This window comes from Crinia signifera, chromosome 19 (assembly GCF_055691185.1).
Source record: "Crinia signifera chromosome 19, ASM5569118v1, whole genome shotgun sequence".
Taxonomy (NCBI): domain Eukaryota; kingdom Metazoa; phylum Chordata; class Amphibia; order Anura; family Myobatrachidae; genus Crinia; species Crinia signifera.
The window spans coordinates 138682427-138708615 of NC_139226.1; the positions used below are offsets into that span (position 1 = coordinate 138682427).

The 26189-nt window shown below is 50.3% G+C and overlaps 1 protein-coding gene across 4 annotated transcripts in view; it reads left to right on the forward strand.

Annotated features, from left to right (window-relative positions):
* Window positions 1-26189, forward strand: part of CLSTN1 (calsyntenin 1) — a 67166-nt gene that overhangs the window by 1057 nt on the left and 39920 nt on the right. For all 4 annotated transcript variants that reach the window (XM_083163501.1, XM_083163499.1, XM_083163500.1 and 1 more), the window contains exon 2: window positions 15232-15354. In XM_083163501.1, the coding sequence (XP_083019627.1) occupies window positions 15232-15354 (123 nt within the window). The remainder of the gene's footprint in view (window positions 1-15231; window positions 15355-26189) is intronic.

Consider the following 26189-nt stretch of genomic DNA (forward strand, 5'->3'; position numbering starts at 1 on the left):
CCCCCCCCCCAGCTCCAGGGGTCACCTCACCCTGTAATCATCACCCTGCTGGTGCCCATATAACACCGTCACGCTGTGATACACTGTGTGTAGTGCTGATACATAGTTACACAACCATGTGATCTGCTCCCATTATCTATGTATCTGATACACTGTGTGTAGTGCTGATACATAGTTACACAAACAGGTGATCTGCTCCCATTATCTATGTATCTGATACACTGTATGTAGTGCTGATACACTGTGTGTAGTGCTGATATATAGTTACACAAACAGGTGATCTGCTCCCATTATCTATGTATCTGATACACTGTGTGTAGTGCTGATACACTGTTTGTACTGCTGATATATAGTTGCACAACCAGGTGATCTGCTCCCATTATCTATGTATCTGATACACTGGGGGAAATTTACTAAAGGAAATTTGTAAAAAATAGGTGTATTTGTATTAAGAAATACACTTATTTTTGACATTTACTATCCCGAAAATACGGCTATTCGTATTGATAGCATATCAATACGAATACGAATTGCCGTATTTTCAGGATAGTAAATGTAAAAAATAAGTGTATTTCTAAATACAAATACACCTATTTTTTGACAAATTTCCTTTAGTAAATTTCCCCCACTGTGTGTAGTGCTGATACATAGGGGGAAATAGTTCTATTTTACATGGGATGTTGCCATGGGTACCCAATCAGAATATACCTCTTATTTATTAAGCACCTACTAGAAGATAATAGTATCTGGTTGCCCATGGCAACATCTCATGTAAAATAAAACTCCCATCTTTGTAAACTTCCCCCATAGAGTGGTGGACCGGTGCTGCTATATCTGTAGGAAGACGTGTATATAAATATACTGAGCCCTAGTAAGACAATACTCTGGAAATGGCTTTATTTCTGGAGTGCGTATTATTGACGGACGATAATAGCAAAGTGCTAGAGCCATTAGTGGCTGCGTTTTCCGTACTGTGCCTGCTGGAGGAGGCTGCTTACGTGGACGTCCCCTGCTGCGTGTGACCTGGACAGGTGTATCTGTGTTATGTTTGGGGCTGTATTCCTGATGTACATGCCACGGAGCAGTACTGCATGATAGGCCCGTGTTCTCCTGCTGGAGGAGGCTGCTTACATGGATGTCCCCTGCTGCGTGTGTCCTGGAAGGTGTATCTGTGCTATGTTTGGGGCTGTATTCCTGATGTACATGCCACGGAGCAGTACTGCATGATAGGCCCGTGTTCTCATGCTGGAGGAGGCTGCTTACATGGATGTCCCCTGCTGCGTGTGACCTGGACAGGTGTATCTGTGCTATGTTTGGGGCTGTATTCCTGATGTACATGCCACGGAGCAGTACTGCATGATAGGCCCGTGTTCCCATGCTGGAGGAGGCTGCTTACATGGATGTCCCCTGCTGCGTGTGACCTGGACAGGTGTATCTGTGTCATGTTTGGGGCTGTATTCCTGATGTACATGCCACGGAGCAGTACTGCATGATAGGCCCGTGTTCTCATACTGGAGGAGGCTGCTTACATGGATGTCCCCTGCTGCGTGTGACCTGGACAGGTGTATCTGTATTATGTTTGGGGCTGTATTTCTGATGTACATGCCACGGAGCAGTACTGCATGATAGGCCCGTGGTCCCATGCTGGAGGAGGCTGCTTACATGGATGTCCCCTGTTGCGTGTGACCTGGACAGGTGTATCTGTGTTATGTTTGGGGCTGTATTCCTGATGTACATGCCACAGAGCAGTACTGCATGATAGGCCCGTGGTCCCATGCTGGAGGAGGCTGCTTACATGGATGTCCCCTGCTGCGTGTGACCTGGACAGGTGTATCTGTGCTATGTTTGGGGCTGTATTCCTGATGTACATGCCACAGAGCAGTACTGCATGATAGGCCCGTGGTCCCATGCTGGAGGAGGCTGCTTACATGGATGTCCCCTGCTGCGTGTGACCTGGACAGGTGTATCTGTGTCATGTTTGGGGCTGTATTCCTGATGTACATGCCACGGAGCAGTACTGCATGATAGGCCCGTGTTCTCCTGCTGGAGGAGGCTGCTTACATGGATGTCCCCTGCTGCGTGTGACCTGGACAGGTGTATCTGTGCTATGTTTGGGGCTGTATTCCTGATGTACATGCCACAGAGCAGTACTGCATGATAGGCCCGTGGTCCCATGCTGGAGGAGGCTGCTTACATGGATGTCCCCTGCTGCGTGTGACCTGGACAGGTGTACCTGTGTTATGTTTGGGGCTGTATTCCTGATGTACATGCCACGGAGCAGTACTGCATGATAGGCCCGTGGTCCCATGCTGGAGGAGGCTGCTTACATGGATGTCCCCTGCTGTGTGTGACCTGGACAGGTGTATCTGTGCTATGTTTGGGGCTGTATTCCTGATGTACATGCCACGGAGCAGTACTGCATGATAGGCCCGTGGTCCCATGCTGGAGGAGGCTGCTTACATGGATGTCCCCTGCTGCGTGTGACCTGGACAGGTGTATCTGTGTTATGTTTGGGGCTGTATTCCTGATGTACATGCCACAGAGCAGTACTGCATGATAGGCCCGTGTTCTCATGCTGGAGGAGGCTGCTCACATGGATGTCCCCTGCTGCGTGTGACCTGGACAGGTGTATCTGTGTTATGTTTGGGGCTGTACTGCATGATAGGCCCGTGTTCTCATGCTGCAGGATGTGCTGGGACCATACAGCTGGTAGGACAGGGATGTTGCAGTTCTCTCCCCAGCTGCTGTGCAGTGTATAGATCTGAGCTCACAGCTTTGTGTTGCTGTAAGCGATCTGCTTGTCTGGATTCCTCTGGCCGAGATTGATGGCTTGTTTCAAAGACATGCAGCTAAAAGGGGTGAGCTATTCCATTCAGTCACTTCTTTTCCCAGCACCGCCCCAGGCTGCAAATAATCTGCAGGGACACATTGCTGGACAGAAGCAGAGAAGCACTGTAGGGACTGTCTGAACTACAGCCCCCATCATGTGGTGTACACTGAGCACTCATACATTATATATAATAGTACTAGGGATGTACTAACTGCACCCAGTATACAGTGACTACAGCCCCCATCATGTGGTGTACACTGAGCGCTCATACATTACATATAATGGTACTAGTGATGTACTAACTGCACCCAGTATACAGTGACTACAGCCCCCATCATGTGGTGTACACTGAGCACTCATACATTACATGTAATAGTACTAGTGATGTACTAACTGCACCCAGTATACAGTGACTACAGCCCCCATCATGTGGTGCACACTGAGCACTCATACATTACATGTAATGGTACTAGTGATGTACTAACTGCACCCAGTATACAGAGACTACAGCCCCCATCATGTGGTGTACACTGAGCACTCATACATTACATGTAATAGTACTAGTGATGTACTAACTGCACCCAGTATACAGTGACTACAGCCCCCATCATGTGGTGCACACTGAGCACGCATACATTACATGTAATGGTACTAGTGATGTACTAACTGCACCCAGTATACAGAGACTACAGCCCCCATCATGTGGTGTACACTGAGCACTCATACATTACATGTTATAGTACTAGTGATGTACTAACTGCACCCAGTATACAGAGACTACAGCCCCCATCATGTGGCGTACACTGAGCACTCATACATTACATGTAATAGTACTAGTGATGTACTAACTGCACCCAGTATACAGTGACTACAGCCCCCATCATGTGGCGTACACTGAGCACGCATACATTACATGTAATGGTACTAGTGATGTACTAACTGCACCCAGTATACAGTGACTACAGCCCCCATCATGTGGTGCACACTGAGCACTCATACATTACATGTAATGGTACTAGTGATGTACTAACTGCACCCAGTATACAGTGACTACAGCCCCCATCATGTGGTGTACACTGAGCACTCATACATTACATGTAATAGTACTAGTGATGTACTAACTGCACCCAGTATACAGTGACTACAGCCCCCATCATGTGGTGCACACTGAGCACTCATACATTACATGTAATAGTACTAGTGATGTACTAACTGCACCCGGTATACAGTGACTACAGCCCCCATCATGTGGTGTACACTGAGCACTCATACATTACATGTTATAGTACTAGTGATGTACTAACTGCACCCGGTATACAGTGACTACAGCCCCCATCATGTGGTGTACACTGAGCACTCATACATTACATATAATAGTACTAGTGATGTACTAACTGCACCCGGTATACAGTGACTACAGCCCCCATCATGTGGTGTACACTGAGCACTCATACATTACATGTAATGGTACTAGTGATGTACTAACTGCACCCAGTATACAGTGACTACAGCCCCCATCATGTGGTGCACACTGAGCACTCATACATTACATATAATGGTACTAGTGATGTACTAACTGCACCCAGTATACAGTGACTACAGCCCCCATCATGTGGTGTACACTGAGCACTCATACATTACATGTAATGGTACTAGTGATGTACTAACTGCACCCAGTATACAGTGACTACAGCCCCCATCATGTGGTGTACACTGAGCACTCATACATTACATGTTATAGTACTAGTGATGTACTAACTGCACCCAGTATACAGTGACTACAGCCCCCATCATGTGGCGTACACTGAGCACGCATACATTATATATAATAGTACTAGTGATGTACTAACTGCACCCAGTATACAGAGACTACAGCCCCCATCATGTGGTGTACACTGAGCACTCATACATTACATGTAATGGTACTAGTGCTGTACTAACTGCACCCAGTATACAGTGACTACAGCCCCCATCATGTGGTGTACACTGAGCACTCATACATTACATGTAATGGTACTAGTGATGTACTAACTGCACCCAGTATACAGTGACTACAGCCCCCATCATGTGGTGTACACTGAGCACTCATACATTACATGTAATGGTACTAGTGATGTACTAACTGCACCCAGTATACAGTGACTACAGCCCCCATCATGTGGTGTACACTGAGCACTCATACATTACATGTAATGGTACTAGTGATGTACTAACTGCACCCAGTATACAGTGACTACAGCCCCCATCATGTGGTGTACACTGAGCACTCATACATTACATGTAATAGTACTAGTGATGTACTAACTGCACCCAGTATACAGTGACTACAGCCCCCATCATGTGGTGCACACTGAGCACTCATACATTACATGTAATGGTACTAGTGATGTACTAACTGCACCCAGTATACAGTGACTACAGCCCCCATCATGTGGTGTACACTGAGCACTCATACATTACATGTAATGGTACTAGTGATGTACTAACTGCACCCAGTATACAGTGACTACAGCCCCCATCATGTGGCGTACACTGAGCACTCATACATCACATGTAATTGTACTAGTGATGTACTAACTGCACCCAGTATACAGTGACTACAGCCCCCATCATGTGGTGTACACTGAGCACTCATACATCACATGTAATTGTACTAGTGATGTACTAACTGCACCCAGTATACAGTGACTACAGCCCCCATCATGTGGTGCACACTGAGCACGCATACATTACATGTAATGGTACTAGTGATGTACTAACTGCACCCAGTATACAATGACTACAGCCCCCATCATGTGGTGTACACTGAGCACTCATACATCACATGTAATTGTACTAGTGATGTACTAACTGCACCCAGTATACAGTGACTACAGCCCCCATCATGTGGTGTACACTGAGCACTCATACATTACATAGAGTAGTACTAGTGATGTACTCACTGCACCCAGTATACAGGGACTACAACCCCCATCATGTGGTGCACCCAGTATACAGGGACTACAGCGATTGATCAGGCCAGCATTCCTCCTGTGTGTGTTGTACTGTAGGAACTTTGAGGTATTACTGTACCTCTTACAGGTGTCACTGACACAATGGTGGGATCTGTCATGGTGTTATTGGACTACTCACATTGACTGCATTAGCATCGGGATTCCATTGCAGGTGAAGGGGGTGAGTTGCCGGTGCTGCAGTATTAAATTGTCGGGAACCCAACTCGCCCCTTTTTGTATTATTGATTCACGCTCCTGTTTGTCCTAATGTCCCCTCTAAAGTGCAGCATTGAGCGGATTCACCAGTCGAATTAGCTGGGCACATAAATGACCACCCCCCACATATCCTCCATAGTCGCATTTCTCCTCTTATACCCAAGACCTGTACATTATTGTGAGGTTTAATGTCACCTTGGAGACGGTCAGCGATGGGGGTGTATATAGTGACTCATCTAGATGGATGTTGGAGATAACGCCCCCCCCCCCCCCCCCCTGCAGATAGATTATTTGTGTACACACATATACATAGTTGTTATCGCTAGTAAACCGCGTGGGAGCTTGGTTGTGACATCGGAAACCAATGCGCACCCCCAAACCTTTACTGCTGTTACTAGAGTTTGCTGGTGGCACTTTAACGTCCCGGGCGCAGTCTGGATTTAGGAGTGCCCTTTTGTCTCTCCGGTGCATTTAAGGCCAATCGGTGTATTGTGGGAACCTAGAGCGGGTTCAGCTGAGCATTACGATATGTACAATGAGTCTTAAGTAGCGGTAAGGAGTTATTCCTGGCATTGTATGTCAGTGCAGCACCTTGTTGTCAGACCGCAGTGTGGTTTATGTTGGCGCTCCGTACTGTTCCCACAGCTGTGCTTGTACAATGTGGACTGGAACAGTCTCATACACCTGTCCTGATACAGCGTTCCACAGGTGCACAGACGAACCATTCACTGCAGTCTGCCTTGTGAGATTTCTGAATGTTGTGTCACAATATATAGGTGGCTAGTGCCCGTGTGTGTTCTACATGTCATATACAGTATTATGTGCAATGTATTATAAGTTGGTAGCTGAATTGCACAAATAACTTCGGCAGCTGTCTGTGGATGTATTACAGAGGACGGAGCCACAATCTGGTGCCCATCATCACCCTGGCATTTGTGTTCTGTGCTTTTTATATAAATTGGACATGGCGCTGCCAGATTCCATTCTATTTAGCTGGCATAGCTTATACTATGAATACACTGAGATTATAGTGCGCTCTAAAAGCAGAGTGTCCACCGCATAGGGCATGGCAGTCACTGCAGTGTCCCAAATAGATGAGTGGCAGTGAGGGTCCGGGGACTACATCAGGGCAATGGGATGTGAGTCCGGGGACTTTCCCGTACCAGCTCTACTAGATTGGCTGAAGTTTGTATAGTACAGGTTACTTTGCTAGTAATACTAGCTATACTATGAGAATATATAAAAGGCTAATGTTGCTCCTCACCTCTATGGTGGGAATTCAAGCATTTAGCTGCTGGTGCTGAAATGATGGTTTTGCTGTGCTGTCATTTTGACAGGCTGGAAACTAGTCATGTATAATATACTGGGTACTAGCCATACAACCAGGCTTCCTACTCTCATAATCAGTGCTGTGGTAGTGTGCCGGGATGTATTGCACTGTGATGCCAGCACTACTGACTGATGTGAGTCCATTATGCCTGTGTCTTCTGTCTGTCAGCACATTAGGGTCATTCCATGAAAATTACCTTTTTTTTATGTAACGTTTGTTACCAATATTCATGAGCAGCTTTGCATGAAAATGAAAGCATATCCTTACTTTGCACAGATTATTCCAAACACGCGCTTCAAAAATATATTTCACATGATCTTTTTAGTTAAACTGTAATGTTTGTTATCATGGAATGACCCATTAGATTTTCCTTATATATTTGCATGCTGTGAGTGGTTCCAGTCCTGATGACAGTAGTCCATTTCACCTGTGTCTTCTATCAGCACATTGGTGTTTCTGTATATATCTGCATGCTGTGAGTGGTTCCAGTCCTGATGACAGTAGTCCATTTCACCTGTGTCTTCTATCAGCACATTGGTGTTTCTGTATATATCTGCATGCTGTGAGTGGTTCCAGTCCTGATGACAGTAGTCCATTTCACCTGTGTCTTCTATCAGCACATTGGTGTTTCTGTATATATCTGTATGCTGTGAGTGGTTCCAGTCCTGATGACAGTAGTCCATTTCGCCTGTGTCTCCTGTCTATGAGCACATTGGTGTTTCCGTATATCTGCATGCTGTGAGTGGCGCCAGTCCTGATGACAGTAGTCCATGTCACCTGTGTCTTCTGTCTACGAGCACATTGCTGTTTCCGTATATCTGCATGCTGTGAGTGGCGCCAGTCCTGATGACAGTTGTCCATTTCGCCTGTGTCTCCTGTCTATGAGCACATTGGTGTTTCCGTATATCTGCATGCTGTGAGTGGCGCCAGTCCTGATGATAGTAGTCCATGTCACCTGTGTCTTCTGTCTGAGCACATTGGTGTTTCCGTATATCTGCATGCTGTGAGTGGTTCCAGTCCTGATGACAGTAGTCCATTTCGCCTGTGTCTTCTGTCTATCAGCACATTGGTGTTTCTGTATATATTTGCATGCTGTGAGTGGCGTCAGTCCTGATGACAGTAGTCCATTTCGCCTGTGTCTTCTGTCTATGAGCACATTGCTGTTTCCGTATATCTGCATGCTGTGAGCGGTGCCAGTCCTGATGACAGTAGTCCATTTCGCCTGTGTCTTCTGTCTGAGCACATTGCTGTTTCCATATATCTATAGACTTGCGAGCAGGGCCCTCCTACCTCCATGTCGGTTTGTATCTACCCAGTTTGTTTAATCACTGTTTCCAATTGTAAAGTGCAATGGAATCTGCTGCGCTATATAAGACACTGTAAATAAATAATAAATATCCTACATGCTGTGAGTGGTGTCAGTCCTGATGAGAGTCTGTTTAACCTGTGTCTCTTGTCTATCAGCACATTGGTGTTTCCGTATATCTGCATGCTGTGAGTGGCGGCCGTCCTGATGACAGTGCGTCCGTTTCACATGTGCTGGGCGCGAGGGGAGAGGCGCCTGACGTGCTGGGCGCGAGGGGAGAGGCGCCTGACGTGCTGGGCGCGAGGGGAGAGGCGCCTGACGTGCTGGGCGCGATGGGAGAGGCGCCTGACGTGCTGGGCGCGATGGGAGAGGCGCCTGACGTGCTGGGCGCGAGGGGAGAGGCGCCTGACGTGCTGGGCGCGAGGGGAGAGGCGCCTGACGTGCTGGGCGCGAGGGGAGAGGCGCCTGACGTGCTGGGCGCGAGGGGAGAGGCGCCTGACGTGCTGGGCGCGAGGGGAGAGGCGCCTGACGTGCTGGGCGCGAGGGGAGAGGCGCCTGACGTGCTGGGCGCGAGGGGAGAGGCGCCTGACGTGCTGGGCGCGAGGGGAGAGGCGCCTGACGTGCTGGGCGCGAGGGGAGAGGCGCCTGACGTGCTGGGCGCGAGGGGAGAGGCGCCTGACGTGCTGGGCGCGAGAGGGGAGAGGCGCCTGACGTGCTGGGCGCGAGGGGAGAGGTGCCTGGCATGGTGGGATGGCATGGCGGCCTGCAGCATCGCTGTAATCACAGGCTCTGTGCGTGGCAAGTGCTTCTGCCATTGTGTGCCCAGCCGTCATTTCTCTCTGCAGTCACAGCCCTTGTTCTCACACATTGTTTTGGAGCTGCCTCCAGTCACAGTATCCAATGCAGAATGTAGTTTTAAACAAGGCGAAAATCTGATGATCATAAAAGCTCCACTGTCAAATGGATTATTGTGATTTCAGATCTGCGTACAATCTGCTGTACAGCTGTGCGGTAATGTATCCTCAGGCTCCTAATTACAGCCGTTCCCCAGCTCTGCTGTTGTCAGTCCTATTTCCCAGTGTCAATAAAGTCTTCAGTTTGCTTTGTGCAGTGTTTGCATAGTGTCCTATTTATTCTCCGTGTACAGCGACAGCCTGCGCTGCAGTCACAGGTTATTCTAGAACCCTTGGAGTAGGTCCAGGGCTATGCACAGACTGCACACGTGGGAAAATCATTCCATGGGCAGCTAATCGCAGGTCTGCGATGTTTGTGCAAGCCTTACGCAGCCTGGCACAGGGCGGGATTTCACTGTCGCTGGGCGGCGATTTCCTGATCGCGGGGCCGTGTGATCAGGTCTGAATAACCCCATGTCAGTAGTGTATAATGTCGTCACAATTACCCCTCTGCATAGAATGGACTTGCTTTATGTTCCCCCTCTATGTACTGGTGGAGATAACATGTCTGCTAGTGTGAGCCATGTGGGATGCTGTGTGTGCTGTACATAGTTGTGTATTATTACTGCCTTGTGGTCGTGCTCTATGGGGTAAATATACTGAGAGAGGCTTTCCATTCAGATCAGAATCTACTATATTTAGCGCCTTCTAGAAGATAATATAATCTGATTGGTTGCTATGGGCAACATCCCAGCTTCAATAGAACTCCCACCACTCCAGCATAATGGGCTCTGGTCAGGGCTTGTTCTATTGTTCTCACACTCAGGAGATGAGACTATGAGGAGCTTAGTGTGTATCTCCAGGATGGCGGGCTCTGGTCAGGACTCCTCAAGTCCCCTCATGCAGGAGATCACTATGAGGAGCTTAGTGTGTATCTCCAGGATGGCGGGCTCTGGTCAGGACTCCTCAAGTCCCCTCATGCAGGAGATCACTATGAGGAGCTTAGTGTGTATCTCCAGGATGACGGGCTCTGGTCAGGACTCCTATAGTCCCCTCATGCAGGAGATCACTATGAGGAGCTTAGTGTGTATCTCCAGCATGGCGGGCTCTGGTCAGGACTCCTATAGTCCCCTCATGCAGGAGATCACTATGAGGAGCTTAGTGTGTATCTCCAGCATGGTGGGCTCTGGTCAGGACTCCTCAAGTCCCCTCATGCAGGAGATCACTATGAGGAGCTTAGTGTGTATCTCCAGCATGGCGGGCTCTGGCCAGGCTCCTATAGTCCTCTCATGCAGGAGATCACTATGAGGAGCTTAGTGTGTATCTCCAGGATGATGGGCTCTGGTCAGGACTCCTATAGTCCCCTCATGCAGGAGATCACTATGAGGAGCTTAGTGTGTATCTCCAGCATGACGGGCTCTGGTCAGGACTCCTATAGTCCCCTCATGCAGGAGATCACTATGAGGAGCTTAGTGTGTATCTCCAGCATGGTGGGCTCTGGCCAGGCTCCTATAGTCCCCTCATGCAGGAGATCACTATGAGGAGCTTAGTGTGTATCTCCAGCATGACGGGCTCTGGTCAGGACTCCTATAGTCCCCTTATGCAGGAGATCACTATGAGGAGCTTAGTGTGTATCTCCAGGATGACGGGCTCTGGTCAGGACTCCTATAGTCCCCTCATGCAGGAGATCACTATGAGGAGCTTAGTGTGTATCTCCAGCATGACGGGCTCTGGCCAGGCACCTATAGTCCCCTCATGCAGGAGATCACTATGAGGAGCTTAGTGTGTATCTCCAGCATGGCGGGCTCTGGTCAGGCTCCTATAGTCCCCTCATGCAGGAGATCACTATGAGAAGCTTAGTGTGTATCTCCAGCATGGCGGGCTCTGGCCAGGCTCCTATAGTCCCCTCATGCAGGAGATCACTATGAGGCGCTTAGTGTGTATCTCCAGCATGACGGTCTCTGGTCAGGACTCCTATAGTCCCCTCATGCAGGAGATCACTATGAGGAGCTTAGTGTGTATCTCCAGCATGGCGGGCTCTGGCCAGGACTCCTATAGTCCCCTCATGCAGGAGATCCCTATGAGGAGCTTAGTGCGTGTATTCAGCATGCCGGAGTCTGGTCAGGAGTTCTCTCACTCAGGAGATCCCTATGAGGAGCTTAGTGTGTATCGCCAGCATGACGGCTCTGGTCAGGACTCCTATAGTCCCCTCATGCAGGAGCTTAGTGTGTATCGCCAGCGTGACAGCTCCGGTCAGGAGTTCTCTAACTCGGGAGATCCCTATGAGGAGCTTAGTGCGTATCTCCAGCATGGCGGGCTCTGGTCAGGCTCCTATAGTCCCCTCATGCAGGAGATCACTATGAGGAGCTTAGTGTGTCTCTTTAGCATGGCGGGCTCTGGTCAAGACTCCTATAGTCCCCTCATGCAGAAGATCACTATGAGAAGCTTAGTGTGTATCTCCAGCATGGCGGGCTCTGGTCAGGACTCCTATAGTCCCCTCATGCAGGAGATCACTATGAGGAGCTTAGTGTGTATCTCTAGCATGACAGGCTCTGGTCAGGACTCCTATAGTCCCCTCATGCAGGAGATCCCTATGAGGAGCTTAGTGTGTGTATTCAGCATGCCGGAGTCTGGTCAGGAGTTCTCTAACTCAGGAGATCCCTGTGAGGAGCTTAGTGCGTGTCTCCAGCATGATGGGCTCTGGTTAGGAGTTCTCTAACTCAGGAGTTCCCTGTGAGGAGCTTAGTGCGTGTCTCCAGCATGACGGGCTCTGGTCAGGACTCCTATAGTCCCCTCAGTCATTGTTGTACATGTTTTCCTGTTCTTCCAAGATGAATGAAGGGTGGCATTTCACTCTAGCTAAAGGAGCCTTTCTCTGGCTTCCATGATACGTCATGAGACCACGACATCATGTCCCATCCCTAGGAGGAGTTCTCACCAGAATCCTTGCTATAAAGGAGCAGAGGACACGGAGCATCAGGCTCCTACTTGTACAGGCCACGTGGCTGTTCTGTATCACCAGAGAGCAGTACGGAGTAAAGGCTGTCTGATGTATACATAGCTGCGGGGAATGTACATGGTGCATGGGAGAGTGATACACATGTCTATACATGAGCCATTACCCAAGTACATCATCCTATTATGAAGAAAAAAGATATATATATACTCTACCACCTAGATGGCAGGGGATATAAAAGGTGCTTAGTGAGATGAGTGTCTGTTTGCTGAGCTGCTCACACCTGGGGGTGGTTAGACCCCTATATATGCTAGAACTAGAAGAAAGAAAAATGGATGGTGGAGCGCTAAAAATTTATATTTCTGACCAATTGGGTATTACAAATGATAAACAATTTTAATATATAATTAGCACATAGATACAGTAAAATCACAACTTATGTATAAGAACGTATATAGTATGCACAATAAAAACCATATTAATCAATATGTAATAAAATGGGCAATAGTCACCCCTATAAAGATGGACCAGAGTGTGGGGTTGTGGATAAATATAGAGTCTCACTTGTTCCTAGTACTGCAGTTTGTATATGTATGTGTGATAGCTGGCTGCACTGCAGTGTGTGTATGTGTGTGTGTGTGAGTGTGAGTGTGAGTGTGTGATAGCTGGCTGCAGTGCAGTATGTATATGTATGTGTGATAGCTGGCTGCACTGCAGTATGTATATGTATGTGTGATAGCTGGCTGCAGTGCAGTATGTATATGTATGTGTGATAGCTGGCTGCACTGCAGTATGTATATGTATGTGTGATAGCTGGCTGCACTGCAGTATGTATATGTATGTGTGATAGCTGGCTGCAGTGCAGTATGTATATGTATGTGTGATAGCTGGCTGCACTGCAGTATGTATATGTATGTGTGATAGCTGGCTGCACTGCAGTATGTATATGTATGTGTGATAGCTGGCTGCAGTGCAGTATGTATATGTATGTGTGATAGCTAGCTGCAGTGCAGTATGTTTATGTGTGTGTGTGTGTGTGTGTGATAGCTGGCTGCAGTGCAGTATGTATGTGTGATAGCTGGCTGCACTGCAGTATGTATATGTATGTGTGTGTGATAGCTGGCTGCACTGCAGTATGTATATGTATGTGTAATAGCTGGCTGCACTGCAGTATGTATATGTATGTGTGATAGCTGGCTGCAGTGCAGTATGTATATGTATGTGTGATAGCTGGCTGCACTGCAGTATGTATATGTGTGTGTGTTACTGGGTGCAGTGTGTGTGTGTGTGTGTGTGTGTGTGTTACTGGCTGCAGCGCAGATCAGTGGGGGCCTCAGACCGGTCACCGGTACCTGCTGCTGCTGTGTTTGGTCTGCGTTTAGTGTATATGTGTGTTTTACTGGCTGCAGTGTATATGTGTGTGTTACTGGCTGCAGTGCAGTGTTTATGTGTGTGTGTGTGTGTGTGTGTTACTGGCTGCAGTGCAGCGTATATATGTGTGTGTGTGTTACTGGCTGCAGTGCAGCGTATATATGTGTGTGTGTGTTACTGGCTGCAGTGCAGTATGTATATGTATGTGTGTGTGTGTTACTGGCTGCAGTGCAGTATGTATGTGTGTGTGTGTTTGTTACTGGCTGCAGTGTGTGTGTGTGTGTGTGTGTTACTGGCTGCAGTGCAGCGTATATATGTGTGTGTGTGTGTGTGTTACTGGCTGCAGTGCAGTATGTATATGTATGTATGTATGTATGTATGTGTGTGTGTGTGTTACTGGCTGCAGTGCAGCGTATATATGTGTGTGTGTGTGTGTGTGTGTGTGTTACTGGCTGCAGTGCAGTATGTATATGTGTGTGTGTGTGTGTTACTAGCTGCAGTGTTTATGTGTGTGTGTGTTTGTTACTGGCTGCAGTGTTTATGTGTGTGTGTGTGTGTGTGTGTGTGTGTTACTGGCTGCAGTGCAGTGTTTATGTGTGTGTGTGTGTGTTACTGGCTGCAGTGCAGTGTTTATGTGTGTGTGTGTGTGTTACTGGCTGCAGTGCAGTATGTATGTATGTGTGTTACTGGCTGCAGTGCGGCTCAGTGGGGGCCTCAGACAGGTCACCGGTACCTGCTGCTGCTGCTGTGTTTGGTCTGGTGCAGCAGTTGCTGGAATGTACAAGGACAGATAAGCAGATTACAGCAGATAAAGGCCTCAGCATGATTAGCCTGGAGCGTCCTGCACTGGATATTACATTACCAGAGGGTCTGCTAATTACCTGCATATAGGGGACCGCAGCATAGGAAGCCGTGCAGGGACTATTCTATGCGGTATGCTCAGTATATGCCAGGGCTGGGCAATTGCGGCCCTCCAGATGTTGATGAACTACACATCCCAGGATGCTTTGCATTGATTTTGCTATGTGGCCATGCTGAAACTGATGCAAGGCATGCTGGGATGTGTAGTTCATCAACATCTGGAGGGCCGCAATTTCCCAGCCCTGGTATATGCCCTCGTACTCGATGCCATAGCAGCAGTGATAACTTAGTGACCCCTTCACCCCGGGACTTGTCCTGCTGTGGGTCACCTAGAGAGTGAGGCTGCCCCCCGTTATGTCTGTGACCACACCACGTATCGTGTTCCGCACAGTGACGCACTCACTTATATCTATAAGGAATTCATTGTTTGTCTTCGCTCTAATTGTTCTTATTGTTTTCTTCCCTTTTCCTGCAGTTAATAAACATAAACCATGGATTGAAACAACGTATCACGGACTAGTAACGGAAAACGATAATGCTGTTCTGCTGGACCCTCCTCTAATAGCCCTAGATAAAGATGCCCCCCTCCGTTACGCAGGTATGAGCGGCTGATGTGTGTGTAGTATATAGGAGCTGTATACTGTCTGGGGATGCACAGTCTATGGTATAATGACCTTGGCTGTTAGTCCCGCGTACCATCCACAGGCATCTCATCATTTGCTGGCCAGATTCTGCCTCAGCGCCTTCCTCGCCCCCCCGGGTATTCCGAGCCCGTCCTGTCAGACAGCACCTCACAGCTCAGCACTTGTTCCACTCCATTTGTTATCAAATTGTTCATATAATTTAGCTTGGCAGCTCTTCCTTGTGTCGGGGAGACACATGTGAGAGGACAGGCGTGTAGGACGTGTGTGTGTGCTTGTGTTACACTCGTTTCATCTTTCCTGTAGATTGCTGCGGAGTGTAAATGTGCTGTGTGACCGCGGCGCGTCCCCCTGTGGTGTGTAACCGCGGCGTGTCCCCCTGTGGTGTGGGACCGTGGCACTCCCCCCTTGTGGTGTGTGACCGCAGAGCCCCACCCCCATGTGCTGTGTGACCGCGGCGCGTCCCCCTGTGGTGTGTAACCGCGGCGCGTCCCTCTGTGGTGTGGGGCAGTCGCGCTCCCCCCTTGTGTTGTATGACCGCGGCGCCCCCCTCCCTGTGGTGTGTGACCGCGGCCCCCCCCCCCCTGTGGTGTGTGACCGCGGAGCCCCACCCCCATGTGCTGTGTGACCGCGGCGCGTCCCCCTGTGGTGTGTGACCGCGGAGTGCCCCCCCCATGTGCTGTGACCGTGGCGCGTCCCCCTGTGGTGTGACCGCGGCGCGTCCCCCTGTGGTGTGTAACCGCGGCGCGTCCCCTTTGGTGTGTGACCGTGGCTCTCCCCCCTTGTGTTGTGTGACCGCGGAGCGCCCCCCCCATGTGCTGTGTGACCGTGGCGCCTCCCCCTGTGGTGTGTGACCGTGGCGCTCCCCCCTTGTGTTGTGTGACCGCGGCGCGCCCCCCCATGTGCTGTGTAACCGCGGCGCGCCCCCCCATGTGGTGTGTGACCGCGCCCCCCCGTGGTGTGTGTGACCGCGGCGCTTCCCTGTAGTGTGTGTGACCGCGGCGCTTCCCTGTGGTGTGTGTGACCAGGCGCGGTTGGCTCTTAGTATGTGTCCTGTTGGTTGTGCATTAATAATAATATTCTTCCAGGAGGGCGAGAGCAGACCTCCCACAGCCGACCTGACCCTGCGGCTACTTTCTGCCTGTGTTGCTGGGCTGGGAGTTGCCTACATAGGGGTGTGGGTCGACCCCTAAAATATGTTTATGTGGCTAAGGTCGACAATGGCAAGGTGACATGAGTTTTTCTACATTTTTTTTGTCCCAATTGACAACATACTTAACATGGTCAAAGTTTACTCACTGCGCTCGCCATGCTTCGGGCACGGTGCCTCGCTGCGCTCGCCATGCTTCGGGCACGGTGCCTCGCTGCGCTCGCCATGCTTCGGGCACGGTGCCTCGCTGCGCTCGCCATGCTTCGGGCACGGTGCCTCACTGCGCTCGCCATGCTTCGGGCACGGTGCCTCGCTGCGCTCGCCATGCTTCGGGCATGGTGCCTAGCTGCAGGCATTCTCCCCACACCGTAGTGGGTGGCAGCACATGAAATACCACCTGTCGGCACATGTCGGCTCAAAAATAAATGTGAAAAATGAATGTCGACCTAAGCCCTGTCATTCTTCAGTGGTCAACCAAATGCATTATTCCCCCCTCACATACTCTGCCCCGCTATATAATGCGGTATTCCCCCCTCACATACTCTGCCCCGCTATATAATGCGGTATTCCCCCCTCACATACTCTGCCCCGCTATATAATGCGGTATTCCTCCCTCACATACTCTGCCCCGCTATATAATGCAGTATTCCCCCCTCACATACTTTGCCCCGCTATATAATGCGGTATTCCCCGCACACATACTCTGCCCCGCTATATAATGCGGTATTCCCCCCTCACATACTTTGCCCCGCTATATAATGTGGTATTACCCCCTCACATACTCTGCCCCGCTATATAATGCGGTATTCCTCCCTCACATACTCTGCCCCGCTATATAATGCGGTATTCCTCCCTCAAATACTCTGCCCCGCTATATAGTGCGGTATTCCCCCCTCACATACTCTGCCCCGCTATATAATGCGGTATTCCCCCCTCACATACTCTGCCCTGTTATATAATGCGGTATTCCCCCTCACATACTTTGCCCCGCTATATAATGCGGTATTCCCCGCACACATACTCTGCCCCGCTATATAATGCGGTATTCCCCCCTCACATACTCTGTCCCGCTATATAATGCGGTATTCCCTCCTCACATACTCTGCCCCGCTATATAATGCGGTATTCCCCCTCACATACTCTGCCCCGCTATATAATGCGGTATTCCCCCCTCACATACTCTGCCCTGTTATATAATGCGGTATTCCCCCTCACATACTTTGCCCCGCTATATAATGCGGTATTCCCCCCTCACATACTCTGCCCCGCTATATAATGCGGTATTCCCCCCTCACATACTCTGCCCCGCTATATAATGCGGTATTCCCCCCTCACATACTCTGCCCCGCTATATAATGCGGTATTCCCCCCTCACATACTCTGCCCCGCTATATAATGCGGTATTCCCCCCTCACATACTCTGCCCCGCTATATAATGTGGTATTCCCACCTCACATACTCTGCCCCGCTATATAATGCGGTATTCCTCCCTCACATACTCTGCCCCGCTATATAATGCGGTATTCCCTCCTCACATACTCTGTCCCGCTATATAATGCGGTATTCCCCCCTCACATACTCTGCCCCGCTATATAATGCGGTATTCCCTCCTCACATACTCTGCCCTGGTATATAATGCGGTATTCCCCCCTCACATACTCTGCCCCGCTATATAATGCGGTATTCCCCCCTCACATACTCTGTCCCGCTATATAATGCGGTATTCCCCCCTCACATACTCTGTCCCGCTATATAATGCGGTATTCCCCCCTCACATACTCTGCCCCGCTATATAATGCGGTATTCCCCCCTCACATACTCTGCCCCGCTATATAATGCGGTATTCCCCCCTCACATACTCTGCCCCGCTATATAATGTGGTATTCCCCCCTCACATACTCTGCCCCGCTATATAATGCGGTATTCCCCCCCTCACATACTCTGCCCCGCTATATAATGCGGTATTCCCCTCCTCACATACTCTGCCCCACTATATAATGCGGTATTCCCCCCCTCACATACTCTGCCCCACTATATAATGCGGTATTCCCCCCTCACATACTCTGCCCCGCTATATAATGTGGTATTTACCACCATCGCTCACTTACACTGACAACCTGCTGACACTCCGGGATACAAGACACCTTAATACATGGGCACAGCAATAGGGCCAAATCTCTGCCACTCAGACATGATGTCGCCGGGTGTAACCGGATATACCCGTGGGGTCTGCTGATGCCAGCTAGCACAAAGAGGAGACAGTTTCCGTTTGCCCCAATCGTAGTATTTTGTGGAGTTATTGTAACTTAATTTGGTACTTGTGTATTATCACGACGCCCGATTTTATTACATACGCAAACGTAGTGAAATCGCATCGCATGCCATTATTGTATGGCATGCGATGAGATGCGATTTTACCTGTTATAATGGCATGTAATGTACTATACCATTAAATGACCTATGTCATTAATTTACGCACCCCCCCCCCCTAGTATCCACGTCATCCCGAACCGTGGCGAGTGCAGCCGTACGCGTCCGCCCGACCTTTTCATACCCCCACTATCCACGTCGGTGTGGAGTTGATTTTATATAGTTTAGCGAGCGCAGCGAGCCCAAAGCCTGGTGAGCGCACGCGTATTATGTATTACGCCACACTATATAACATCAAATCCATGACCACGTGGATAGTGGGGTATGAAAAGGTCGGGCGGTCGCCACACTTCGGGATGACGTGGATAGTGGGGGGGGGGGGGGGGGCCTAAATAAATGACATTATATGTCATTTAAGTGTATAGCACATTAATCCCTTGAGTGGTGGGTTTTGCTGGGGCAGGACAAATCTATCAGGGCAGGTTTGTCCTGCCCCTGCAAAACCCACCACTTAAAGTTGTAAGCGCCCCCTCACCTCCGCTCCGGCGTTAGTACGCCGGAGCTTACCTGCAGTGCTGCCGCTGTCCCCCCTGCCTAAGCCGCCTGTTACATTCAGCAGTGATGTCGGCGGCAGGACTGGGGATGTCCGCGGCGGCTCGGGAGGACTCTGATGCCTGAGCGCCACCGAGCCGCGCCGACCATACCAGAGCCTGCGACCGACATCACTGTAAAATGAGTGACGCTGGCTGGCGGGCGGATCAACGGAGCTCCGGCGTACTGATCACTGGAGCGAAGGTGGGGGGGGGGGCTCTAGAGGTGCTGCGCCAGTGGTGCACACCTGGACACCACTGGCGCACACCTTTTCTATATTAGTGATATGCCCGCTGCAGCAGCGCAGCTGTTGGCCAGCACTGGATGGACTGCAGCATTGACGCATACAGAGCACCCAGCGACTATGGATCTTTAGTCCACACACGCTTGGCGCTGGCTCAGGCCACATTCCCTGATAGCTGCGTCACAGGGACTGCTCATATCACTGCAGTAAACAGAAAGGCCTTGTTCTGTCCCTCCCCCATCAGAGCAGATAGCCAGCCCTTTGTCCTAGCCTCTCCAGTAGGTGTTTTTGTTGAATGCCCATTACGTTCGGTGGAAATGTTTTCCTGCGGGATCCGGTTGCACAGACATGTTAAGCTGCTTAGATGCTTCTCGCCACATTAGAGAAGTCTTTGGTTTAGCCGTGGCTCACATGTGGGTTCCAGGCTGCTGTGGAATAATAGTTAATGACCATAGCCGTGCTGGAACAGAAGCAGCCCCGGGTTTCAGTTCCCTGGGAATGTGGCTGTGTGCTAGATCTCCACGTTCATGTATAATTCATGGGTCTATCTCACCACCCATGGCATGGGATGAATTCAGGCACCCGTCTGGTACCGGGGAGCAGAGATATTTGTGTCCTGGTGCCAGGCAGCCATGGTGCCCAGAAATGTATTTGTAGGACTGGCCTGCTGTCTGCTGCTCACTGGAATGTCCTGTGGCATTTATTGGAGTAGCAGCTTCTGTATCTGGTTCTGACCCATCCAAGTGTGTGAGTACCACAGACCTGCAGGTACAGCACCGGCGGCGCTAAGTACAGAGTATACCTGTTGTGTACTCTGCCCTGTACGTCCACAAATCAGACTGATTCTGCCGCTGCAAACCCAGATTACATGGAAGTGTTCCATGCACTCGGACTGTGGGCCTTATTCTGGTTCACTCTCGGAGGCAAATTCCTTCTTAGATGGACAAAACCATGTGCACTGCAGGTGGGGCAGATGTAACTTGTGCAGAGAGAATTAGATTTGGGTGGGATTTTGCAGTGTAGAAATAAAGCAGTCAGTATTTTCCCTGCACAGAAACAAAATAACTCGCCCAAATCTAACTCTCTCTGCACCTGTTACATCTGCCCCCCTGCAGTGCACACGGTTTTGTCCATTTGAGAAGGAATTTGCCTCTGTACGTGAACCAGAATAAGGGCCTGTGTGCTTAATTCTAGCTGCAGTATTACATTACGGCCCGACACAAATAATAGCGCGTCACACCCAGGGCTGCAATTCCAGTAATCTCCCCTGTGGTTCCAGCATCCAGCGTCCGTATAAAGCCATGGCAGGCAGAATTCCACCTCTGGGCACTGTGTGGGTTTTCCTGGGATATATATAACCTGCGTGTTTCCATTAGAGATGCTATCGCTGTGCTTGTTTTCCCAAGCCGCCATTCCCTTTCTATTTATACAAGGCCTTGGTTCATCTGCTGTAATACAGCGTATTGGTGATTCCTGTGCTGTGACACTGATACTGCTGGGACAGGGCATTAAGGTGGCACAGATTCTGCCAGCCCTTCCCCCAAAGCTCACCGGTGATACAAGTGTAATAAGATATAGAAGACGATCTCCTTGAAATGATCGAGCAGAGGACTTGGAGAACAAGCTGGGAGCGGAAGGGAGGCCGCGTCTGGAATGTAAATGAGACTGGATATTATTGCCGGTCTTACTGCAGGCTGGGGCATGTGATGTGAGAATCAAAGGCTCCCGTAAGCCACCAGGGATCCGCTCCTCATCCCCATCCCTATCCCCCCCCCCCCCCCCCCTATCTGGATGCTGTGAGCTGTGCACCTGGGATAAACCTGTCTGCACCTAATAACAGAGCGACGGGGGGGTGTTTGGGGTGATAATGTAGCTGTTCCATCCCGTATAACAAAGCAGGTGCTGGCTGTTTCCTTTACAACTTCTTGTTTCGTATGCAAGATATAAAATTATTCCAGAGCCTCTTCATATTGCAGCAGCATTCTAGTAGTTCTACCATGTCCTATTGTATGCGTGCTAAATATTCTGTCCCAATAGTGCAGTAGTGTCCTCACTGACATAATCACTAATCTCCTAATATACTCTGTGCTGCTGGGGACCCTGCTCCTCCCAATATATAACTCTCAGTCTGTGGCTTCCTGCTGCCCCCATACCCCTCCTCACATCATGTCACTGCCCCTGTCACATGCAGCTCTGTCCTCACTGACGCATCCCTCATCTCCTGATATACTCTTTGCTGCTGGGGACCCTGCTCCTCCCAATATATAACTCTCAGTCTGTAGCTTCCTGATGCCCCCATTCCCCTCCTCACATCATGTCACTGCCCTTGTCACATGCAGCCCTGTCCTCACTGACACATCCCTCATCTCCTGATATACTCTGTGCTGCTGGGGACCCTGCTCCTCCCAATATATAACTCTCATTCTGTGGCTTCCTGCTGCCCCCATTCCCCTCCTCACATCATGTCACTGCCCCTGTCACATGCAGCCCTGTCCTCACTGACACATCCCTCATCTCCTGATATACTCTGTGCTGCTGGGGACCCTGCTCCTCCTACTATATAACCCTGTCTGTGGCTTCCTGCTGCCCCCATTCCCCTCCTCACATCATGTCACTGCCCCTGTCACATGCAGCCCTGTCCTCACTGACACATCCCTCATCTCCTGATATACTCTGTGCTGCTGGAGATCCTGCTCCTCCCAATATATAACTCTCAGTCTGTGTCTTCCTGATGCCCCCATCCCCCCCCTCACATCATGTCACTGCCCCTGTCACATACAGCTCTGTCCTCACTGACACCTCCCTCATCTCCTGATATACTCTGTGCTGCTGGAGATCCTGCTCCTCCCACTATATAACCCTGTCTGTGGCTTCCTGCTGCAGCCATTCCCCTCCTCACATCATGTCACTGCCCCTGTCACATACAGCTCTGTCCTCACTGACACCGCCCTCATCTCCTGATATACTCTGTGCTGCTGGAGATCCTGCTCCTCCCACTATATAACCCTGTCTGTGGCTTCCTGCTGCAGCCATTCCCCTCCTCACATCATGTCACTGCCCCTGTCACATGCAGCCCTTTCCTCACTGACACATCACTCATCTCCTGTTATACTCTGTACTGCTGGGAACCCTGCACCTCCCACTATATAACCCTCAGTCTGTGGCTTCCTGCTGCCTCCATTCCCCTCCTCACATCATGTCATTGCCCCTGTCACATGAAGCCCTGTCCTCACTGACACATCACTCATCTCCTGATATACTCTGTGCTGCTGGGGACCCTGCTCCTCCCACTATATAACTCTCTGTCTGTAGCTTCCTGCTGCCCCCATTCCCCTCCTCACATCATGTCACTGCCACTGTCACATGCAGCCCTGTCCTCACTGACACATCACTCATCTCCTGATATACTCTGTGCTGCTGGGGACCCTGCCCCTCCCACTATATTCTGCTTCCTGTATGGACAAACCTGTTATATAACTGTAATGCCACATTCACCCGGTCAGTCACCTCTGTATAGACGTTACATAGTGAGGTGAATGCTGCGCTGTTGTGCGGCACTGGCGGATGGCCCTGCGACAGACCATCCTGGTGATTTATCACCGCACTAAACACCTGCTCTACCTATTATACAGCATTTGTTCCATTCACTCCTCGGGTAATTAGGGCTAAATTGGGCCGACAATGAGATTGCTGATCCGCAGTGAGACAGCGCTGAGGTTGCAGAGCAGCCAGTGTCTGGGGGCCTGTGGGAACCGCCCCCTGTGTCTGGCTTCTATTTACCCAGCTAATTATGGCAGCACACCCCACAGATTATCCTCATATAGTGCATGTCCGTTCTGGGGTCTCCCCTGGGACTGGAGACAGCCTCCCATACACAGCCATGCAGCACCATGTCTTGTACTGTCACAGCAATCCCCCCAGTAAGAGCCGGCCATGCCTGGTGAGGGGAGCTGCTGCACACACGCTGGCTATCATTGAGGCACAGAGCCGCAGATCATGTAATGGGGTAACCCCGGCGTCTCACTAATCAGAGGCTTGGATGAGATGCCGCTGATGCTATTTGCATTATAACAAGTCTGAGCCACACAGAGAGATGACCATACAGCAGTACAATGGAAGGTACCCAGTGATCAGCGTGAGAATGGGAACTCTGGCCTCTGCTGGGGGGAGCTGCAGGTCCTGGCCTGTTCCAACAAACCCCCCCCCCCCATCAGGAGAACAATGGGAGCTGTGGCTGCTGCTGCTGCAGGTCCTGGCCTGTCCCAGTCTCCCCACCTGTTATTACTGGTACATGGGAGAAATGAGGCAGCTAAATGCCTTTTGGGCAATACAATAAACCTGATTACTGCGACGTCAGCACACCGCGTCTTCCCGGCGGCGGACATTCCCCTCATTGCTTCATATAAAGCTGGGACATCCTGGGGTTAGATTACACTTAGTTATTTTCTGCGCGGCTAATGCAAGTAGTAGAAGTTGGGCTTCATTACAGCTAATTGGCATCTCACTGGAGGGGCACTGCTGGCATGGACTATCTCCCGCGTGCCCAGCACCATGATGGCTGGAAGGTGGTGGGGGGGACAATAAATTGCCGGTTTGGTAGTGCCCGTTATGTGGCGGTAGCGATGACTTCTGACAGCAGACATCACCATTATGTCCCTAGATAAAGAAATGAGCGTTGGCTTTGTGGACATACACTTATACGATTTGGGTCCTTTACACCCAATATGTGCTTCATTCCTAAGCAATTAGCCAAATCACTTCCAAATCCAGTAGAAATATCCCCCTTCTGAATGCTCCATTAATTGTCATTACTGCCGGTAGGGTAGGCCTGCTGGCATGGGTGTGGTATCGGGTTCCGACATTCGGGATCCCGACAGTCATTAGCCTGACGTCGGGATCCTGACTGGCCGGACTCAGACAGCGTGGTGAGCGCAACAAAGCCCCTTGCGGGCTCGCTGCGCTCACCACACTCGCCACCTATTCTATTCTCCCTCTATGGGAGTCGTGGACCCCCATGAGGGAGAATAGCCGGATGCTGCCGGGAACCCATCTGTCGGTGTTTTAACAATCGTGATCCCGACGTCGGCTAAATGACTGTCGGGATCCCGACTGTCGGGACCCCGTCTGCTTCTGTGGTATATAGGGGTAGATGTGACCTTATACTGGGTATATACTGAGGCCGTGCACTGGCCGCCTGTGATGGGTTTCTCTATATGCCCAGGTCCCCCAGTGTCCGTCAGCAGAGGTATCGGCAGGTATACTGGCTGGGGTTACTGTGATGTATGTGTCTCTGCTGCTTCTGTGGTATATAGGAGTAGATGTGACCTTATAGTAGTAGTAGTAGTAGTACGTTTATTTATAAGGCGCCGCAAAGTGTCCGCAGCGCCGTGCATAGCAAACAAAAAACAAATTACAAGGTAACGTACAGGGTGTGTTGAAAGATACAGTATAAATAGGGGTATAGCTGGTAGAACTAATATCAGCATCAGTTCAGAGGTAGGTGTCAAAATTGTCGAGGAGACTGAAGATGAAGTAGAGGAAGGGAAGAACAGGGCAGGAGCACTGGTGAGGTAATGAGGTAGGGTGAGTACGTGAGGAAGGAGGGCCCTGCTCATAAGAGTTAATATACTAAAAATAGGTGGGTGGACGAACGAAATACAATAGGATAAGTAGGAACGGAGGGGAACGGAGGCAGGATAGGAGGATCAAAAGAGGTTAGGAGGAGGGATAGGCTAGTCGAAAAAAGTGGGTTTTGAGGGAGCGCTTGAAGGAGGTAAGGGAATCAGATAGCCTGATGGGTGGCGGGAGGTTGTTCCAGTGCAGGGGGGCAGCGCGAGAGAAGTCTTGGACACGGAAGTGGGAGGAGGTGATTAGGTGAGAGGTCAGTCGGCGGTCAGCGATGGAGCGAAGAGGTCGGGAGGGAGTGTGGATAGAGATCAGTGAAGAGAGGTAAGGAGCGGTGGAGGAGGAGAGAGCCTTGTAGGTGGTGGTAAGGAGTTTAAAGAGAACTCGGAAAGGAATGGGGAGCCAGTGAAGAGATAAACAGAGGGGGGAGGCGGAGGTAGAGCGGCGGGAGAGGAAGATGAGCCTAGCAGCAGCGTTAAGAATGGATTGGAGAGGTGCGAGGCGGGTGAGAGGTAGCCCAGAGAGAAGGATGTTGCGGTAGTCAAGGCGGGAGATGACAAGAGAGTGAATGAGAATTTTGGTCGCGTCAGTGGAGAGGAATGGTCTGATGCGTGAGATGTTGCGTAGGTGAAAGCGGGTATATACTGAGGCCGTGCTGTACTGGGTATATACTAAGGCTGTGCACTGGCCACCTGTGATGTGCTCCTCTATATGCCCAGGTCCCCAGCGTACCCCAGTGTCCGTCAGCAGAGGTATCGGCAGGTATACTGGCTGGGGTTACTGTGATGTATGTGTCTCTGCTGCTTCTGTGG